Here is a 15,761-nt window from a genome sequence, read left to right as displayed (position 1 = left end):
TAAAATAAAAAATAAATAAAAAACAAAACACAAGGGTTTTGAATCTGTTGAGTTGGGCACATTCAAGTCACAGTTAAGCCTTTTCCTTTAATGCTTTAGCTTTAGAGATACTTGAGGAATTTGATTTTTGTGAATGAGTTGACATTATCAGCACCTCCAGACTGATGTGAAAATCAGAACTTGGTTATCTGCCAGCTTCCTCACTTCCCTGAATGGTCTAACACAGTTCCTGTCTCAAAAACATGTAACAAAATTAATTCTAAAATGCATATTTTAAGAGACAGCACATTAAAAAATCTGTGCTTTATGAAAAAATACATTTAGGCTTCAATCCTACAACCACTCACAGAGAGAAGGAATTTAGGCTACCTCTCTCCCTGATGAGCAAGGTTTTCATTTGCTGGGGATTTTTGACATGGGGAAGCATCTAGGAATTGACCCTATGCCAGCAGTCTGAAAGAATGCACCATAAGCTATTTCTGAATTTATGAAGCAGCCTTAAGAATTCCAGCAATGAAAGGCTTTTTAATTATTCTTTCTCCATAATCCACTTAAAATTTGACCCATCAGTCAAATCAAGAATGAGTCTGAGTTAATCAAACAGTTCTCTAGCATATAAATAAAACCAGTAAAATAAAAATTCTAGGACAGGAGGGTTTTTAATTGCCTTACAAGGCAGTGGCAGCATTTGCAATAAAGCTGTAAGGCTCTCATTGACAAATAGACTGGTTAGCACATCCATAGAAGGTTTGTTCTGCATATATGAGCATATGACAGAGGTGCAAGAGGAAGCGCAGATTAAAGACAAGAGGATATACATTGCACATGTCAGACAGTGGTATAGTGGAACTAAGGAGACCCTCTTTCAGCCTCTGACCAATGCTGTTTAGAAGGAACAGCAGACATACAACCTTTCTGGAATAATTTGTCCATTCCAGAAACTATAGCTCCTTGAGTACTTGTTAATCATGTAGTTATGACTTTTGATCCAGAAACCTGAAGGCATGCCCCTTCGGAGCTTGCCACTCACAGCCTTAATGTCTGCTGAGGGACCCTGGTTGACAGATGAAACACATGGGTGTTGCAGTGTGAGGTCTTCTTAGTGGTGGCACTTCAGCCAGGAATCCCCCAGGAATTTTGATTGGAGTCAAAACTGCTGAACTTTCAATGGAGCCTCAAGATACATCTCTTTTCCTTAAGCGTTTGGGAATGTTTGATGCTGCTCAACATCAGATGCACTGCTGTGGTTTTAATGTAATAGTTTGGCTTCAATATTCCCATTAATGCTTATGTGGTTTTGTTGTATTTATTGTTTAGTTGCTATAAGCTACCTTAAGATCTTGATGATGAAGAATGACTCAATGAATGACTAAATGAACTAAGGAACTTAAAGCAGTGCAGCCAGAGAGGCATTTCTGTATTGTGACTCATTGCTTGCTGTTTTGAGAAATGATTAAAGCAGTACAAAGGCAAGATTTTAATAGGACCTTGGACAGCTCCATGCAGGGCTCAGGGTAGAACCTCCATAAGAGCAAAGCTCAAATGTTGTTTTAGCAGCACCCATAACCCAGAGGTGCATATATGACATAATTCTGCAGTGGCACAGGAAAACAAAGATAAAATTCAGCAAAAACTGCAAGCCAGCTTCCTAAGAATCCCAGCTTTCTTTTCTTTTTTAGGAAAAGTTTATTCATTTAAAAACATACAGTTTAATATAATAAAAAGATCTCTGTGGTTTACATTTAAAAGTACAGATAAGAAGCAATACAATTTCCAAAAATGTAAGAAAAACAGAAAACATATATTCCACAGATAAAATCAGCAATGTTCAAAACAGAATGAAAAATTAAGAGGCAGAGCCCAGGAAAGTAGATATATATGCTTTTACGAGGCATTTAAAAGTCATTACTGCCTCTGCATTCCAGAGTGCGTGTTTTCACCCTCTGGTTGCAAAAAGAGACTTGAAAGGATGTGGACAATGCTTGATGAAATTTCAGAAGTCAAGGAGGCAGCTGGATAAGGCATTTCAGACAAATCTTAAAAACATACAATTGTCAGTCCAACCACCTGTAATGCAGGAATCACAACTAAAGAACCCCCTGAATTATGGTCAGCCTACCTCCATTTAAAAAACTCGAATGAGAGCCTGCTACCTTCCAAGATTGTCCATTCCACTGTTGAAAAGCTCTTAGCACCAAAAAGTTATTCCTTATATTTAGGCCACATTGTGACTAGCTAATATACCAATAAATTTAGCAAAATAGCAATATTATGCAAAATGAGAGAAACTATGTAGATATGATCAAGTTGTGTGATTCTGTCTGCAGAATTTAATTTGTGTTAAGGCAGGGAATGCACAGCTAAAACATAACCTTGAAACTATTTGTCCCTACCATGATCTGCATAAATGAGACTTTACTATACACTAATTACCTTTCATTGCATTCATTTGTTAACAACAACAAAAGCAAAATACACTATGTGCAAAGTGCAATTCATTGTATTTAATTACAATTGGATCAGGAATGCTTGGTGTGAAAGTCCTGGCGTGTGGCTTTTGAAATGTACATTTTATTGAAAACAGCAATATATAACATCTTTGAACATTGGTAGTGAACTTGTTCTGGCTCCACTTTTTCCCAGTTTCTGGCAGTTATGCTCCCGCTTTCCCTGCTTCTAATTTTGTGTATTCTTATTCTTTCCTGTCTTTCTTTTTTTTATTTCAAAGCAACGTGGATACGAAGGAACTATGTGGTGAGTATCTTATCTTTTGGCAGCTCAGCAAATTCCCCAATCAGCTTTGTTGGTTATAACAGCATTGGCATACCTGTGTTCAGTATGAACATTTTTAGGTATGTAGTCAATGGCCCTGAGATCTACGGTATAGGGTGGTGTACATATTTAATAAGAATAAGAATTGGAAAGTGAGCAAGACCATTGATCTATCTGGCTTAGTATTTCACTGACATATTGGCAGCATCTCCAGCATTTCAGACAGTTGCCCTTCCCAGCTGTACCTGGAGAGGCCAGACATTGAATTTGGAACCTCATACTTGCAAAGTGTGTCCTCTACCACTGAGTTACACCCCATGCTTAAAAAGAGACCTTCTTATTTAAAATCAGTCACAGGAAGCAGCCTTACATGGAATCAGACCATCGTTCCATGTTGCTCTGAATTGTCCCCAAGTTTTAGATAGGTCCTTCCCCCAGCCTGGGATCTTTTGCATGCAGGGCACATTTTCTAACAGCAGTGCTGATCAGACCCTGTCCAAGTACCTCCAGCAAAGGCAAGGCCACACATTTCATCCTTGTTAGTTGATGGTAAGTGAAAAGAAAGTGGGTTGCTATAGGAGAGTGTCCCCACATGCACAGCAGCAGCAGCACTTCAGCCCTAAATGAACACAGGAAGCTGCCTTATCCTGAATCAAACCATCTGTCCATCTAGCTCACTATTGTCCACACTGATGGGACAATCCTGGGGATTAAACCTGGGACTTTCTACATGCAAAGCAGATGCTCTACCACTACCACTACCACTATCCAGGCAACCCCAGTTGTAGTATCTGAGCTTTCATCCAGACAAAAATAAAAAATATATAATTGCCTCATCCATATAAGGTAGGCAGACCAGTGCTTCGCCTAGCCCAGTACAGTGGAACCTCGGTTCTCAAACCGCTCCATTCCCAAATGTTTTGACTCCCAAACGTCAAAACCCCAGAAGTAAGTGTTCCAGTTTTTGAACGTTCTTCGGAACCCAAACGTCCAACGTGGCTTCCAATCTGCAAAAAGACTAGCTGTCAGCCAATTGGAATTTGAACATTTTGGAAGTCAAACGTCCTTTCAGAACGGATTACGTTTGACTTGCGAAGTTCCACTGTCTTGCCTAAATCTGGCATGGGGAATCTTTCCAACAGGCAAACCAGACCATTATCTCCTGACCCCTCACAGGCCAAATGTGACATCACTATGACATCAGGTGCTGCTGTGCTCTGAAGCCATGATTGCTGGGATTTCAAAGCACAGTATGAGCTGTTTGAAAGCCCTTTTGCAAGCAGCCCTGCACTGCTCTTTAAACCTCCAAAAGTGAGCTTCAAAGAGCAGCACAGGGCTGCTTTCAAAACGGCTTTCAAACAGCCCTGTGCTGTGCTTTAGCTGTGTGTTCCTGTTCCCAGCCTATGGCAGCAATTCTGTATGTTCACATAGTTTGCTCCAGATTGTGTCATCCTGTTCTTGAGAAGGAATTTCTCTGGATCCTGGCATGAATCCAAGACTAAGAGCCCTCTCTGGCCTTGTGACTTTGTAGAATTGAACCCCTGCTCATTAGCTGATGAGCAGGGATTAAATCCTGCTGACACTCAGCCAATGAAGAATGTCTGTACCCCTCATCAAAGTGACACCAGTTGATTGGCAGGTGGGCATGTTTTTTGAGAAATAGCCTCGCAGGCCAATTTTGACCCCCTCTGTGGTCTGAGATTGGCCTACAAGCTGAAGGTTCCTTGCCCCTGCCCTACAATGACTAGCAGTGGCTCTCCATGATTTCTGACAGGGGTCCTTCCCAGTTGTACCTTGAAATGCCAGGGATTTAACCTCTTGCTGAAGCCTCTCCTTATATCTGAGAAAAGAGGGAAAATGGGTTCTGGTGAGTTCCACACTCATAAAAAGTACAGTAGTACCTCGGGTTACATACGCTTCAGGTTACAGACTCCGCTAACCCAGAAATAGTACCTTGGGTTAAGAACTTTGCTTCAGGATGAGAACAGAAATCGTGCTCCCGCAGCGCGACGGCAGCAGGAGGCCCCATTAGCTAAAGTGGTGCTTCCGGTTAAGAACAGTTTCAATTAACAAAGGACCTCCAGAACAAATTAAGTACTTAACCCGAGGTACCACTGTATGGAATGCCATTTCCCCAGGGTTTGAAAGGGCTCTATGCACAACGCATAGAGAATATACAATAGCAGAACTTGTTGGGCCAGGTTGCTGAACCCTTTGGGCACCCCATTAGTCAATTCCATTCACACACAGCCCTTTCACAAGTTGGTTGATTGTATGAATGGGGGTCATGTATGACTCACATCGCAGGGGTGAGGCTGGCCTGCCTGTGACACATGGAGGCTTTCGGTCAACAGACAGAGTGCTTGTCGAACCCCAACCCCCAAGTCACAAGTAGATTAGATTGTACTTCTCAGACTGTTACACCGAGGTAGGAAACAGAAGTGGGGAAATTAATGTTGCTAGACAATTCTCTTAACTAGGACATCGAGATTGAGATCAAGTTGAGAGAGGTAGTGGATACATACTTTATCTTCAGATGTTTATGTACTTTGCTAAAAATAAACTCTTTGCCCAAAGGCACAACAGAAACATCTGGCAAATGCTTACCTGCACTTGATAGTAGTTGCACCTACAGTGACCTAGGGATCACATAGCCCACTCAGGATTAAACTTCTCTTACCAATATGTCAACACACGTAACCCCTGTTCAGCTGTTGTTTTCCAGTTAGGAATGGAAGAGGAATTAGATTCAGTTCTCATTTAAAGATGAAGCTGCCTAATTTGCACTCCCTGAAACAATGCACAAACTGAAATTCAGACACCTTCTGCAATCCTCCCGAATTTTGCAATGCATTTCTTTCGCTGAGGAATGTGTGCAAAAATTCATATGCTACGCAGAGATATAAATGCGTAGATTATGAAATCCACACTAACATGCTAGTTCATTTTCATAAGGACTTTTTAAAATAAAAAGATACGCTGGCATGGAAATGTGGAGAACTGAACTTAAGGCTGGAGAAATGAGGAAATATGAGAGAGAGAGAGAGAGAGAGAGAGAGAGAGAGAGAGAGAGAGAGAGAATTCAGGGATTTGCCCATCCCTGTCTAGAATGCAGACTTCTGTGCATGTTCTCTTAGCATCACTCTTCCAACTTCCTCCTTCAGCTCTAAAAGGCCCCTGAACAGAATGGGGGCTGAGAGGCTTTGTTGCTGCTGGGGGAAGACTTCAAGGGGAACACTCTGCCTACGTGTGTCACATTGGTGGCCCCCTAAATATTGCAACCTCTTCTATAAACCAACCTTCTAGTGTCCAGCAAGCTGCCATTGGGTTTGTGTTAGGCTTACCCTCAGCACGTATTTGCAAGTGCCTCAAATCTCCTGTTGGTCCAGGTGAAATCTCTCTCTCTTGTGTTTGCAAAGGCTTTTTAATCAAAATTACAATTTAATCCTGTTTTACATGTGCAGCTTTTCAGTGCCCGCCCTTGCCAAAATCGCAATTGTTATTTTTCTCCTCCTTAGGTTTTATGGACTGTGTCACAAGTTTTGCTTTATCCTCTCCAGAAAAGGATTTACTTCTCCCATTCCTCACTTCTAAAAGCCAACTCTGCAAAGTGATTTATTTATTTATTTTTCACTCCCTTGTATGGTGAAGAAATATCTGCAGCTGCTGGAAATTAGGTGGCTGGGGTTTTTTAAAATCAGGCTCAAGCCGCTGTGGATCACAGTGGAAGGAGGACTCCTCACTGCTCCTCCAGCAGTTGCTATCGCTCCCTTCATCCTGCATGCTGTTCAGAGAGATATATGGCATTTTAATTAAGCCAAGGGAGGCTAATTAATGGACTGTCTTTTGAGGTTATTTATAGGAGAGTTCTATAAGAAATGTCAATTCAATATGAATTGCTGCTTCTTTTCTAACAAGAGATTATGGCAGCACCAATTTCTGCACTTAAAAAAAAAAAATAAAGACGGAAAACTTACTTAGATCTCGATCTGCGGGTGGAGGTTCATAGCTAAGTGTCAGGAGCGGGAATCAGAGACAGGTCAGCAATAAATCACAATGTGTCAGTGAAATTAACTCTTTATTCAAGGAAACAAGTTCAGCTCAGGAGGCCAGCCCTAGTGAGCACAGCAACACACCCCGGTAGATCTTACTCCTTTCAGGCAGTTGTGGGGACTGAAGGTCCTCGCCTCCCCTGGGCACTTCCCAAGCAATCTATGACTCCATTGCCATGTCTGTCTCTGCTCCTCCCTCTTCATACCTCTTCTGGTCCTGGGAGACTGGGGGGGAGGGGAACTGGTCACAGCAGGAGGGGAAGACATCCTCGTTTCTTCACCAGCCTAACTCATATCAGTCTCTTGGCTCCCCTCCTCACAAGCCTCTGCTTCTCCCTGCTCACTAAACCCTGTTACCACTTCAGCTTCCACCACACCTCCTTCCTCTTCTCCTGTCATCCCACCACCAATCCCCTCAGTCTGAGCCTTCTTTCCCTGGGGTTTTCCTTAAGGGTTCCCCAACTGGTGCCTCCCACATCTCCTCTGCATCCAGCCAGTCCATGACATCAAGATCTGCCTTCCTAAACCTAGTACCATCCGGTTGTTTGGTACTACAACTAATAGGACTATTTTATTGGATTATTTTACTTACAGATATTTTCAAGGGCTGTGTATTTGGTGCAGACAAATTTCAGTTCCTGAACGAAATCAGCATGGCTCAGGCTGATCTGGGATTTGCCTGGACTAGGTCATGGCAGCCCTGGATCACCTTGAGTCAGGTCCACATGGACTAATCTGGGGCTGTCAAAAGAGAGGGAGCACGGGCAGGAGATGATGCAGGCAAGATCTGCTAACAACCCTGATCAAACATGTTAGGGGGTGACAAATGGTTGTGGTCTCCCTCTTTCCTCTCCACATTTCAGCTTAATGGTGTTCTGGCCCAGCCACACAAAAATCTCTTCAACTACTATCTTGGTGTACAGAAAAGGTCATGCAAATTATCCCTCAAAAATAAATGTAGCAGCACAGTAAGAACTTGCCTTCAACTATTAACAACCCTTTGAATAGGTCTTAAATCAGAGGCTGGACAACCACCTGTTGGGACTAGCGTTGCATTTCCTACAAGCCCGTCACCGCTGCCAGCTCTATGATTTGAACCCCTTTCACCTACTAAACATGATGGGGTGCAGTGTTTTTAGAAGTTGGAATATTTCCTGGCTGGTACACTTTGAAACAGCAAGTTTTCAATTTGGACATTTACCTTGAGGCAAGCAAGTATGATTAAAATGTTATCCTTTATTTTTTCCCTCCCTTCTCCTTTAATCCTGCAATATCCTCGGGGTCCAGATTATTTTACTGACCACATGGGAGATTATGAAGATGTTCTGGCTTCCCTGGAGACCCTCAACCTCTCCATTCTGAAGGCCATGGATTACACCAAACGGGTGAGTGTTCATTATGTCATATATACGCAATTCATCTGTAGCTGCTAAAGTTCTGAGTGGGTCAAGCTGGATTCATGGAGTTTGTGACTTCTTTATTTTGGGGGTAATTCCTGTTCAAGGAAATGTGGAGAACTAGTGCTTTTCTGGTCCCCCAGTGCACATGAAAACTGGGGGCTGAATTATACCAGCCCAGATGATAGAGGGAAATAGGTTTTTTTAATGAAAAAATCCAAAGGAGTGAAAGAGTGCACCTCCACTCTCACTTCTGCCATGGCAGCCAGAGTCTGGCAGGGCACTGGATAAGGTGAGGAAATGGTCTTCAATTTCTCACCACCACTAAGCCTTAGGATTGCAACCTAAGAGTGTATAATCAAATGAACTCCATGTCTACAATTGACTCTTTACTGACACAAGTCAGAAGCCTGCATGATGAATAGTGTGGGTGCATAGTAGGTAACTTTAAGCCTGTGTGAGAATAAGATGGCATGCAGACTGGCAATATACCTCAAGGCAAAGGTGAGCCCCTTAAGCAAGGTGTATCCTCCTCAGATCGTAGGATGAAAACCCCAGCAACTGGTGTTTTCAAGCTTAGTTTCTCAATATTTTATGAAGCCTCAAGCAGCATTCAGATGTCCTCCCAGCATCCAGTGGCCATGGCAGAAGCCTGTTGGTGCTGCCTTCTCCAGCTTGTCCCTGGTCAACCTGCGAGCAAGATCTGAGCTCCAGAGCAGTCTCCCTACTTGTGATTCCCAGTGACTGAGTTTCAGAGGCTTGCTGCCTCTGTCAGTGGACATAGAACAAGTTCCTTATGAGGCGGAGAAAGATGGAAATGAAGGCCAAGAATATGTTCTGCTTTAAGTTCTTTTGGCTACTTACGGTATTCCTCAGAAACAGGCTTTCTGTGTAGAGTGACTTTCATTAAAGTTTGTGTAATATGTTTTCCCCCTTCTGGTCTCTCCTATTCTTGAAGAAATAAATTGCTTTTCATTTCAAAGGAAAACTCTAATATGCCCTTGAGTGCAGATGTGTTTCTAGCCCTGCTTCCTCAATTGCCAACCAAATAGGCTAAACTAATCTATTAGAAGGAAAATCCGCTCCAGACGCTATTAGTTGTAATCCCCCTGCACTTTATTTTTTAAAAGAAACTTTTTAAGCAAATGCAGGTGCAAGGTTCTAAATGTGGCATATTTGGATTCGTTTTATTAACATTTTTGCTATAGGCCTGTTTTACTTGTGAAGTTCTTGTATAACCCATTTTAATTGGTGTTTATACTTTGTGTCTTGAAAAGAACACTGATAGTTTGTTTCTTTTAAGGAGACATGTGGCAATTATTTTCTGTGGGGGAAGCTCGTAAACTATCTCTGGTAATTAGGCACTAAAGTACACAAGCTAAACAAAGTGTGGGAATGTAATTACTTTCTGATTTAGGGAGATCTGCTGCTGTCGCGTCCAACTGGTAGGTGAAGCAGAAAGTTCAGAAAATTGTTAAAATAATCATAATCAGTTCTCTTCCATGTATAAAGTTCTATTTCATTTTGGGCCTGGACCACTGATGGCTTAAAACTGTCCCAGCTGTTGTGTTTACTCATAAATGATGGCGTTTAAATAAATTCTGCCTGAAAGTGGTGGAATCCAAGTCATGATTGTTCAGTATACGGTACTTCTGTGTTGCCATCTGTGCATTTTTTCCAGTGCAAGGCTAGAAATGGTGTTTCAGAGGATGAGCTGGTGAACAGCATCAGATGGTGTTTCAGTTTATACTGAGTAAATGGTCAGAAATCATTTCTTTTTTTGCTTAAAAAGTTTGGTAATTGTATTGCAACCTGTCTGAAGCCCCTTGGGGCATAGCTGCAACACAGACATGGGCAGCAATGCCAAACAGTACCTTCTTTCTTCATTATGAGGGTTCAAGGACATTTTGCCAGGCAAAAACACTTGCAAAGGGTGCAAAGTAGGGCTGGTGACATGGCATGTTTAGAGGGGGTGTGGCCTGAAGAGAGTCTCGAGGGCCAGGTAGAGAGGCCTGGAGGGCCTTTTTGTTTTTTTTAGCTACAATCGATTTTAATTAACTTTTGAACATTTTAAAATACTTGTTTTAACTGTTTTCATCAACATAATTTTAAAATTACATGTTATATTTTTGTGAACAGCTGAGAGGTTTCCTTATCAAGTGATAATAGAAAGTTTGTTAAATAATGTAAATGACAAGTAATGTTATAGGGAAATCTTTTTGAGTCAGTAAGCATGGGATATCGCTCTGATTCCCTCCTTGAAAACTGATGTTCTCTCAGCTGTAACTCTTCACTCCTGCAGGAGGAAAATGTAAGTCATGTTCAAAATTCTAAGGACCGAACTAGATGTTATGTGGAAAATCCATGAAGTATCCAGTGGCAGGTTTTGTATTATTGAAAAGCAGCTGTAGGAGGCTGCTGTTCAGAGCAAAGGAGTGGCAGGTGGTGGGTGGCTGGCAGCTGAATTATTCCCACCATGCTCCATGTGTTTGCTCAAAATAATTGTTCCCAAGATCTGGGGACCTATTTATTTACTTCTGCGGGGAGAAAAGCAACTTGGGCTTCATTATTTATTTATTTATTTATTTATTTATTTATTTATTTATTTTATATGTTCTTCAGCCATGAAAGGTTCCCAGAGTGGCTGATAGTGATAAGACAGTCCCCGCCCTCAGGCGTATAATCTAAAAGACACAACACAAAAGGAAAAAGGGATTAGGAGGGAGGAGGTGGGGAGAGGGGAAGCCAGAGTCAGGATTTTGACCATATACAAATGTTGAGAAGAGAAAGGATTTCACACCCCTTAGTATTACTACTCCCGATTCCAAAACAATGTCCCAGAATATATATCCTGCTATAATAACTTGCACGTTCTTTGGGAAACAACTAATGACAATGTTCGTATTAAAACTTTGCGGCTGTTTCCTTCCTGTGTTGTGTGCGGCTGAAAGTGGCCTTGGGAGAGATCAGAGTTAACTTTGTAGCCAAACTACAATTTATTAGGCTTAAGCTCACTTTGCAAGTCCTTTCTTACTTGTAGGAGGAAGATCTAAAAATAGGACATTTCTGTTAATTTTTTTTTTTTAAGGCTCTATTGAATAAGAAATACTTGGTCTTAATGTAACCCATGCAGTTCTCTTAATTGCTTTCATGACTGGAAAGAAGCTTTCCTGCTGATGTCTCACATCTTCAATAAGAAACTCTTAAAAAACGGCAAAGCAAGACATCTTGGGGAAGGGCGGCTCCCGTAAGTCTAGGGGACTAATGGACTGTCAAAAGCAGATCTGCCATAAGATGGCCTGAAAACAAGGGAGAGAGCCACCTGGTGACTTTTGATGGCTTCCCATTATATTTATGACCGTGGCTGAGATCGTGGACCATTGAATAATTGAAGAGTGCTGTGGAGCCAGTGGACTTTGCCTAAAGCAGTAATTATACTGCAGCTGGAGCCATCTGCTTGCATTAATGCCAGAAAGGTGGAGGGGTGGCCTCTTTGGTGAGCAGCAATGGAGAAAAACTCCCGGAATAGCATTAGTGCTGCACAGCACTTAGTAAGGAGGTTGGAGAATTCTGAAGAAAACAGAAATCAGTGGAAATTGCCAGTGTTTATTTGGAGGAGAGACTATTTCTGCCCAATCAAGCTCACAGTTCTTATAGAAGGTGAGAAGTTTGCCAAGGAGGGGTGAGCAGTGGCCAGGGCCCTTCGCACACCAACCTCTGGGGAAGGTGGAGTGTGACAGGCCGCCAGCAAATGAGGCAGCTGATGGAGGATCAGGCTGCAGACAAAGCAGTCTGACCTGGGGATACTGATGGAAGACAACAATATGGGAATATCTGAGGACTTGAAGTTTGAATGAGTACGGTAGCATGCATAGTGTATTGTCTGCAAACCAGCTTCCATCTCTCTCTCTCTCTCTCACACACACACACACACACACACGCACGCACACGCACACACACGGTGAAGTAATATGACCTTGGCACAGAGGTCAGGCAGTTTCTGTCAGGGGTAGGAATAGGGTGACTTTGGAACACGCTCATCAAATTACATCAAATTATGGGGGGGTGGAAATATATTTTTCATACTTGGAGTCAAAATAGCTAGTTTTGCAAAGACCAAACTGAGCCAATGGGCTTTGTGTTCCTTTGGCTTTGTGATCCTGTGACCGGACAACACATGTCAGCTATTTAAATGCTATGCTGGAGCACTTTTTTGAAAATGGCGCCTAAGATCTACAGAGATTTCACACTTCTGTGAGCCCAAACTATCCTCATGATGATTGAGCCACTTGATAAGCTTGTGCTGAGTTGAAAGTGTCTCCTGTTGGCTGGTGTGTTCTGTTATTCTCGATTCTGCTAAGAATTTCTGCTCTTGAAATTCCACCAGAAAACTGTGGGGTGGCTAACTTTATAATGTCCTCATTATGCCTCTGAAAATTCTCACCATCTGCCCATAGACTTCAAAAGGAAAACTGCTAGGCTGCTAAAACTTGATTTTATCACAAGCGCTTGTTTCAATGTGTTTGTATACTACTCTATTTTTCATTTCCTTGCAGAATTGGTTTGGGCGCTCACAAACAACAGCAGATGAGAATGTCAACCTGTTTTTCATTAGACGGAGCCAACTCGGGCAATGCCTGGATCCCTCTGAATAGACCTGATTTGTCTTAGGATTTGAACCTTGGCCAAATCCAGTGCATAGCCTTGCTGGCCAGCCTTTCAGAGAAATGTCTGTCCCCTGCAAAGCAGGACATGTAACCACCCTGTATTGCACTTTCCCCCAGAAAGATGAGACTCTACTCTGGGAGAACGAGGAATACAATAACCCTTCAAATTGTATTCACCTTGGCTGATTACTTTTCTCTCCCTTATATAGATATATTTTCCTTCAGATCTGCTGAGCAAGCTCCATAATAACTCATTTTCACACCCATTCCTGCAGAGAGCAGGTTTTTATATGCTGTGTTCCCTTGGAGAGTACTGCATTGTGGCAAAAGGACCGTTAATCTTCTACACTTAACTAGCATTGCTGTTAAGTATAGTAAATATATAGATAACAAGATATCCCCAGAAGGAAAATTGCAGTTTTAAAAAATGTGTTGATTGCACTTGCAAAGCCCATGCCAAATTTGTGTCCCCATATTTCTTTTACATGTGTTGCTCTGTGTGAGCCTCTCATGCACAGAACCAACCCTGGTGGTGTTTTCAGTTCCGCAGCTCCTGTCCCAAGACAGCCATCTATTGATGTATTTTATTTGTTTGTTGCATTTTTATTTCACCTGTAACTCCAATGAGCTCAAGGTGGCATCCATGGTTCTCCCTTCTCCTTATTTAATCCACACAACAACATTGTGAGGTAGGTTAGGCTGACTGGCAAAGACTAGCCCAAGGTCATCCAGTGAGCTTCATGGCTGAGTGGGGTTTCAAACCCTGGTCTCCTAGGTACCAGTCCAGCACTTTGACCACTACACCACACTGGTATCTACTGTGTGGTGTAGTGGTTAGAGTGCTGGACTGGTATCTACTATGCATCTACCATAACATCTACTGTAGAAGTTTACAGAAGCAAATTATTATTATTGGAGGCTTGCTCTTTAAGTCAAATGGGGCACTTCCCTACCAAGCTCAGCCCATGGGGGGCATGATCTATTGGTCATTGGTGCTAGCTTCACCTATAGTTAGTCTCTCTGCTTTTTTCACCAATGGATACCAGCCCCCCACCCACCCACCCACCACAATATTATTATTTTGTGGTCTCCACTTCCCTGAACAGAGAGTTGCAGAGAGTTTTAGAGGAGAGGTGGTTGGAGAGTTATGGCATTTTGTTGTGCGTGGTACGTTCACAAGTATGACATAAGTGGAGGATAAGAACTCAGAGCAAAACCACTGATGCCCACCATATCAACCAGAGAGAGATATTCACATCCCAAGGTGCCTTCAGATCTCACAGCCATCACCCATTGCAGCTAACATTCTTTCTGTCCAAAACTATTGTTACTTTCACACACAAGACCCACCCTTAGCTGGGTAGTGGGAGAAGATAATTCATAGTTGTCACTCACATTTCAGAAATGATTTTTACTAAGCCTGTTCTCCTACAAGTATTTCCTTTAAATAGACCATGTCTCATTCTGACCCATAAACACTATGTGAAGGAACAGAATTTGTGTGTGAAACATGGGTTGTCAAATAGTTGCCTTTTGCTTTAAAGGCTCTCCTGTACAGGAAGGCTCAAGGTTCACAGGAAGGTAAGATGTAGGAGAGGATGCTTTGCTCAGGAAGCTGTGCACAGGAGGGTCAAAGATTCAGCCAATTAAGGAGAAAGAGTGATGCAACCAGAGGTTTATTCTCCTCCTGATTGGCTGAAAGGTTAGGAGGAGGAATGAAAATATTGTATATAACTTGGAGTGTGGGGCAATAAGTTAGTGAAGAAAGTCGAGGAGTCATAGTTAGCGTGAAGTCTCAAATTTGAAAAGGTGAAGAGTTGTGCAAGAGAACATTGTAAAGAAACACTGGAAAGTGTTAAGGAGCTTAGTTGAACAATGTTGGGAAGGAAAAGAGGACCACGAAGGGACCGAAAAGCTGAACAATGGAATGCAAATTGAAAGGTGTTGGCTTGGTTAGGGAAACTATCTAAAACAGCTGTACCTGCATGTGTTTCATCTTTTGTTCTTAAGAGTAACTGCTCAAACTGAAATGATCTTTTTTCTTAAAAAAAATCTTTGTAACTTCTTGCCTTACTAAATCCTGAACATAGTTGGTTTTTGGGGGGGTGAGGGGGAATACTCTGCTCTCTGGTTGTTCACCCCACATTTTTATTGTCAGAATGATGACAGGAGTTGTAGTTCAACAACAGCTGGAGGGCTCCCGGTTCCCCAACACCAGCTATATTTCAAATTGGGTGAACTATGATGAACTTCAGCAACTTCACTCAGTGGAATCCCTGCAATGTGTAGACCCCGGTCCCCAAGTCTGATGAGCAGCACAGTGCAATGCATGGTGGCAACCCAATTGCCCATCAAATAGGCAAATAGGAGCCATGCAAATGCAAGAGAGGAAGAACGCATAACTGGAGACAAAGGCTTTTCCAGAGCTAAGATATTGGGTGGGCTAGGTTCCAATTAAAGACATCTTCGGAAGGAGAGGAGAGCAGATCTGTGATAGTGGGACAACAGGGGAGAAATATGTTTTTGAATGGAAATATATGCTGCAGGCAATGGAATAAACATTTAGCAGCTTTTTCAAGCAGAGCATGCAAAGTAATCAAAGGATTTGAGGGGTTGGGGAAAGATGCCGCATGGCTCTGTAGAACCCAAAGCGAGCTGTAGGCAGTAGAGAGTATGTCAGATCAAGCTATATTTTGCATTTTAATGTTGGTAACAATGCTGTATTCCCCTTGCTTCTTTTAAGAGCTGGATCCAAGTTCTGCGGACCAAATTGATTCTGGCCGTTTGCACCTTGCTCATATATATTTCAGGAGCAAAGAGCTTTGGGTAACCTGCCAGAAACATTCATAAATATTCACTTTGAACAAGTAGGA

At 42.3% G+C, this 15,761-nt stretch overlaps 1 protein-coding gene across 1 annotated transcript in view; it reads left to right on the top strand.

Moving 5' to 3' along the window:
• The window catches only part of NECAB2 (N-terminal EF-hand calcium binding protein 2), a 137,813-nt gene that overhangs the window by 62,089 nt on the left and 59,963 nt on the right, over positions 1-15,761 (top strand). The window contains exons 4-5 of the mRNA XM_081200860.1: positions 2,729-2,754; positions 8,112-8,209. Coding sequence (XP_081056986.1) covers positions 2,729-2,754; positions 8,112-8,209 — 124 coding nt within the window. The remainder of the gene's footprint in view (positions 1-2,728; positions 2,755-8,111; positions 8,210-15,761) is intronic.

Source organism: Podarcis bocagei (genome assembly GCF_964188305.1).
Source record: "Podarcis bocagei genome assembly, chromosome: 7".
Lineage (NCBI taxonomy): Eukaryota > Metazoa > Chordata > Lepidosauria > Squamata > Lacertidae > Podarcis > Podarcis bocagei.
The sequence above is the reverse complement of the archived record's forward strand: the minus strand, read 5'-3'. Positions and strand labels throughout refer to the sequence as shown.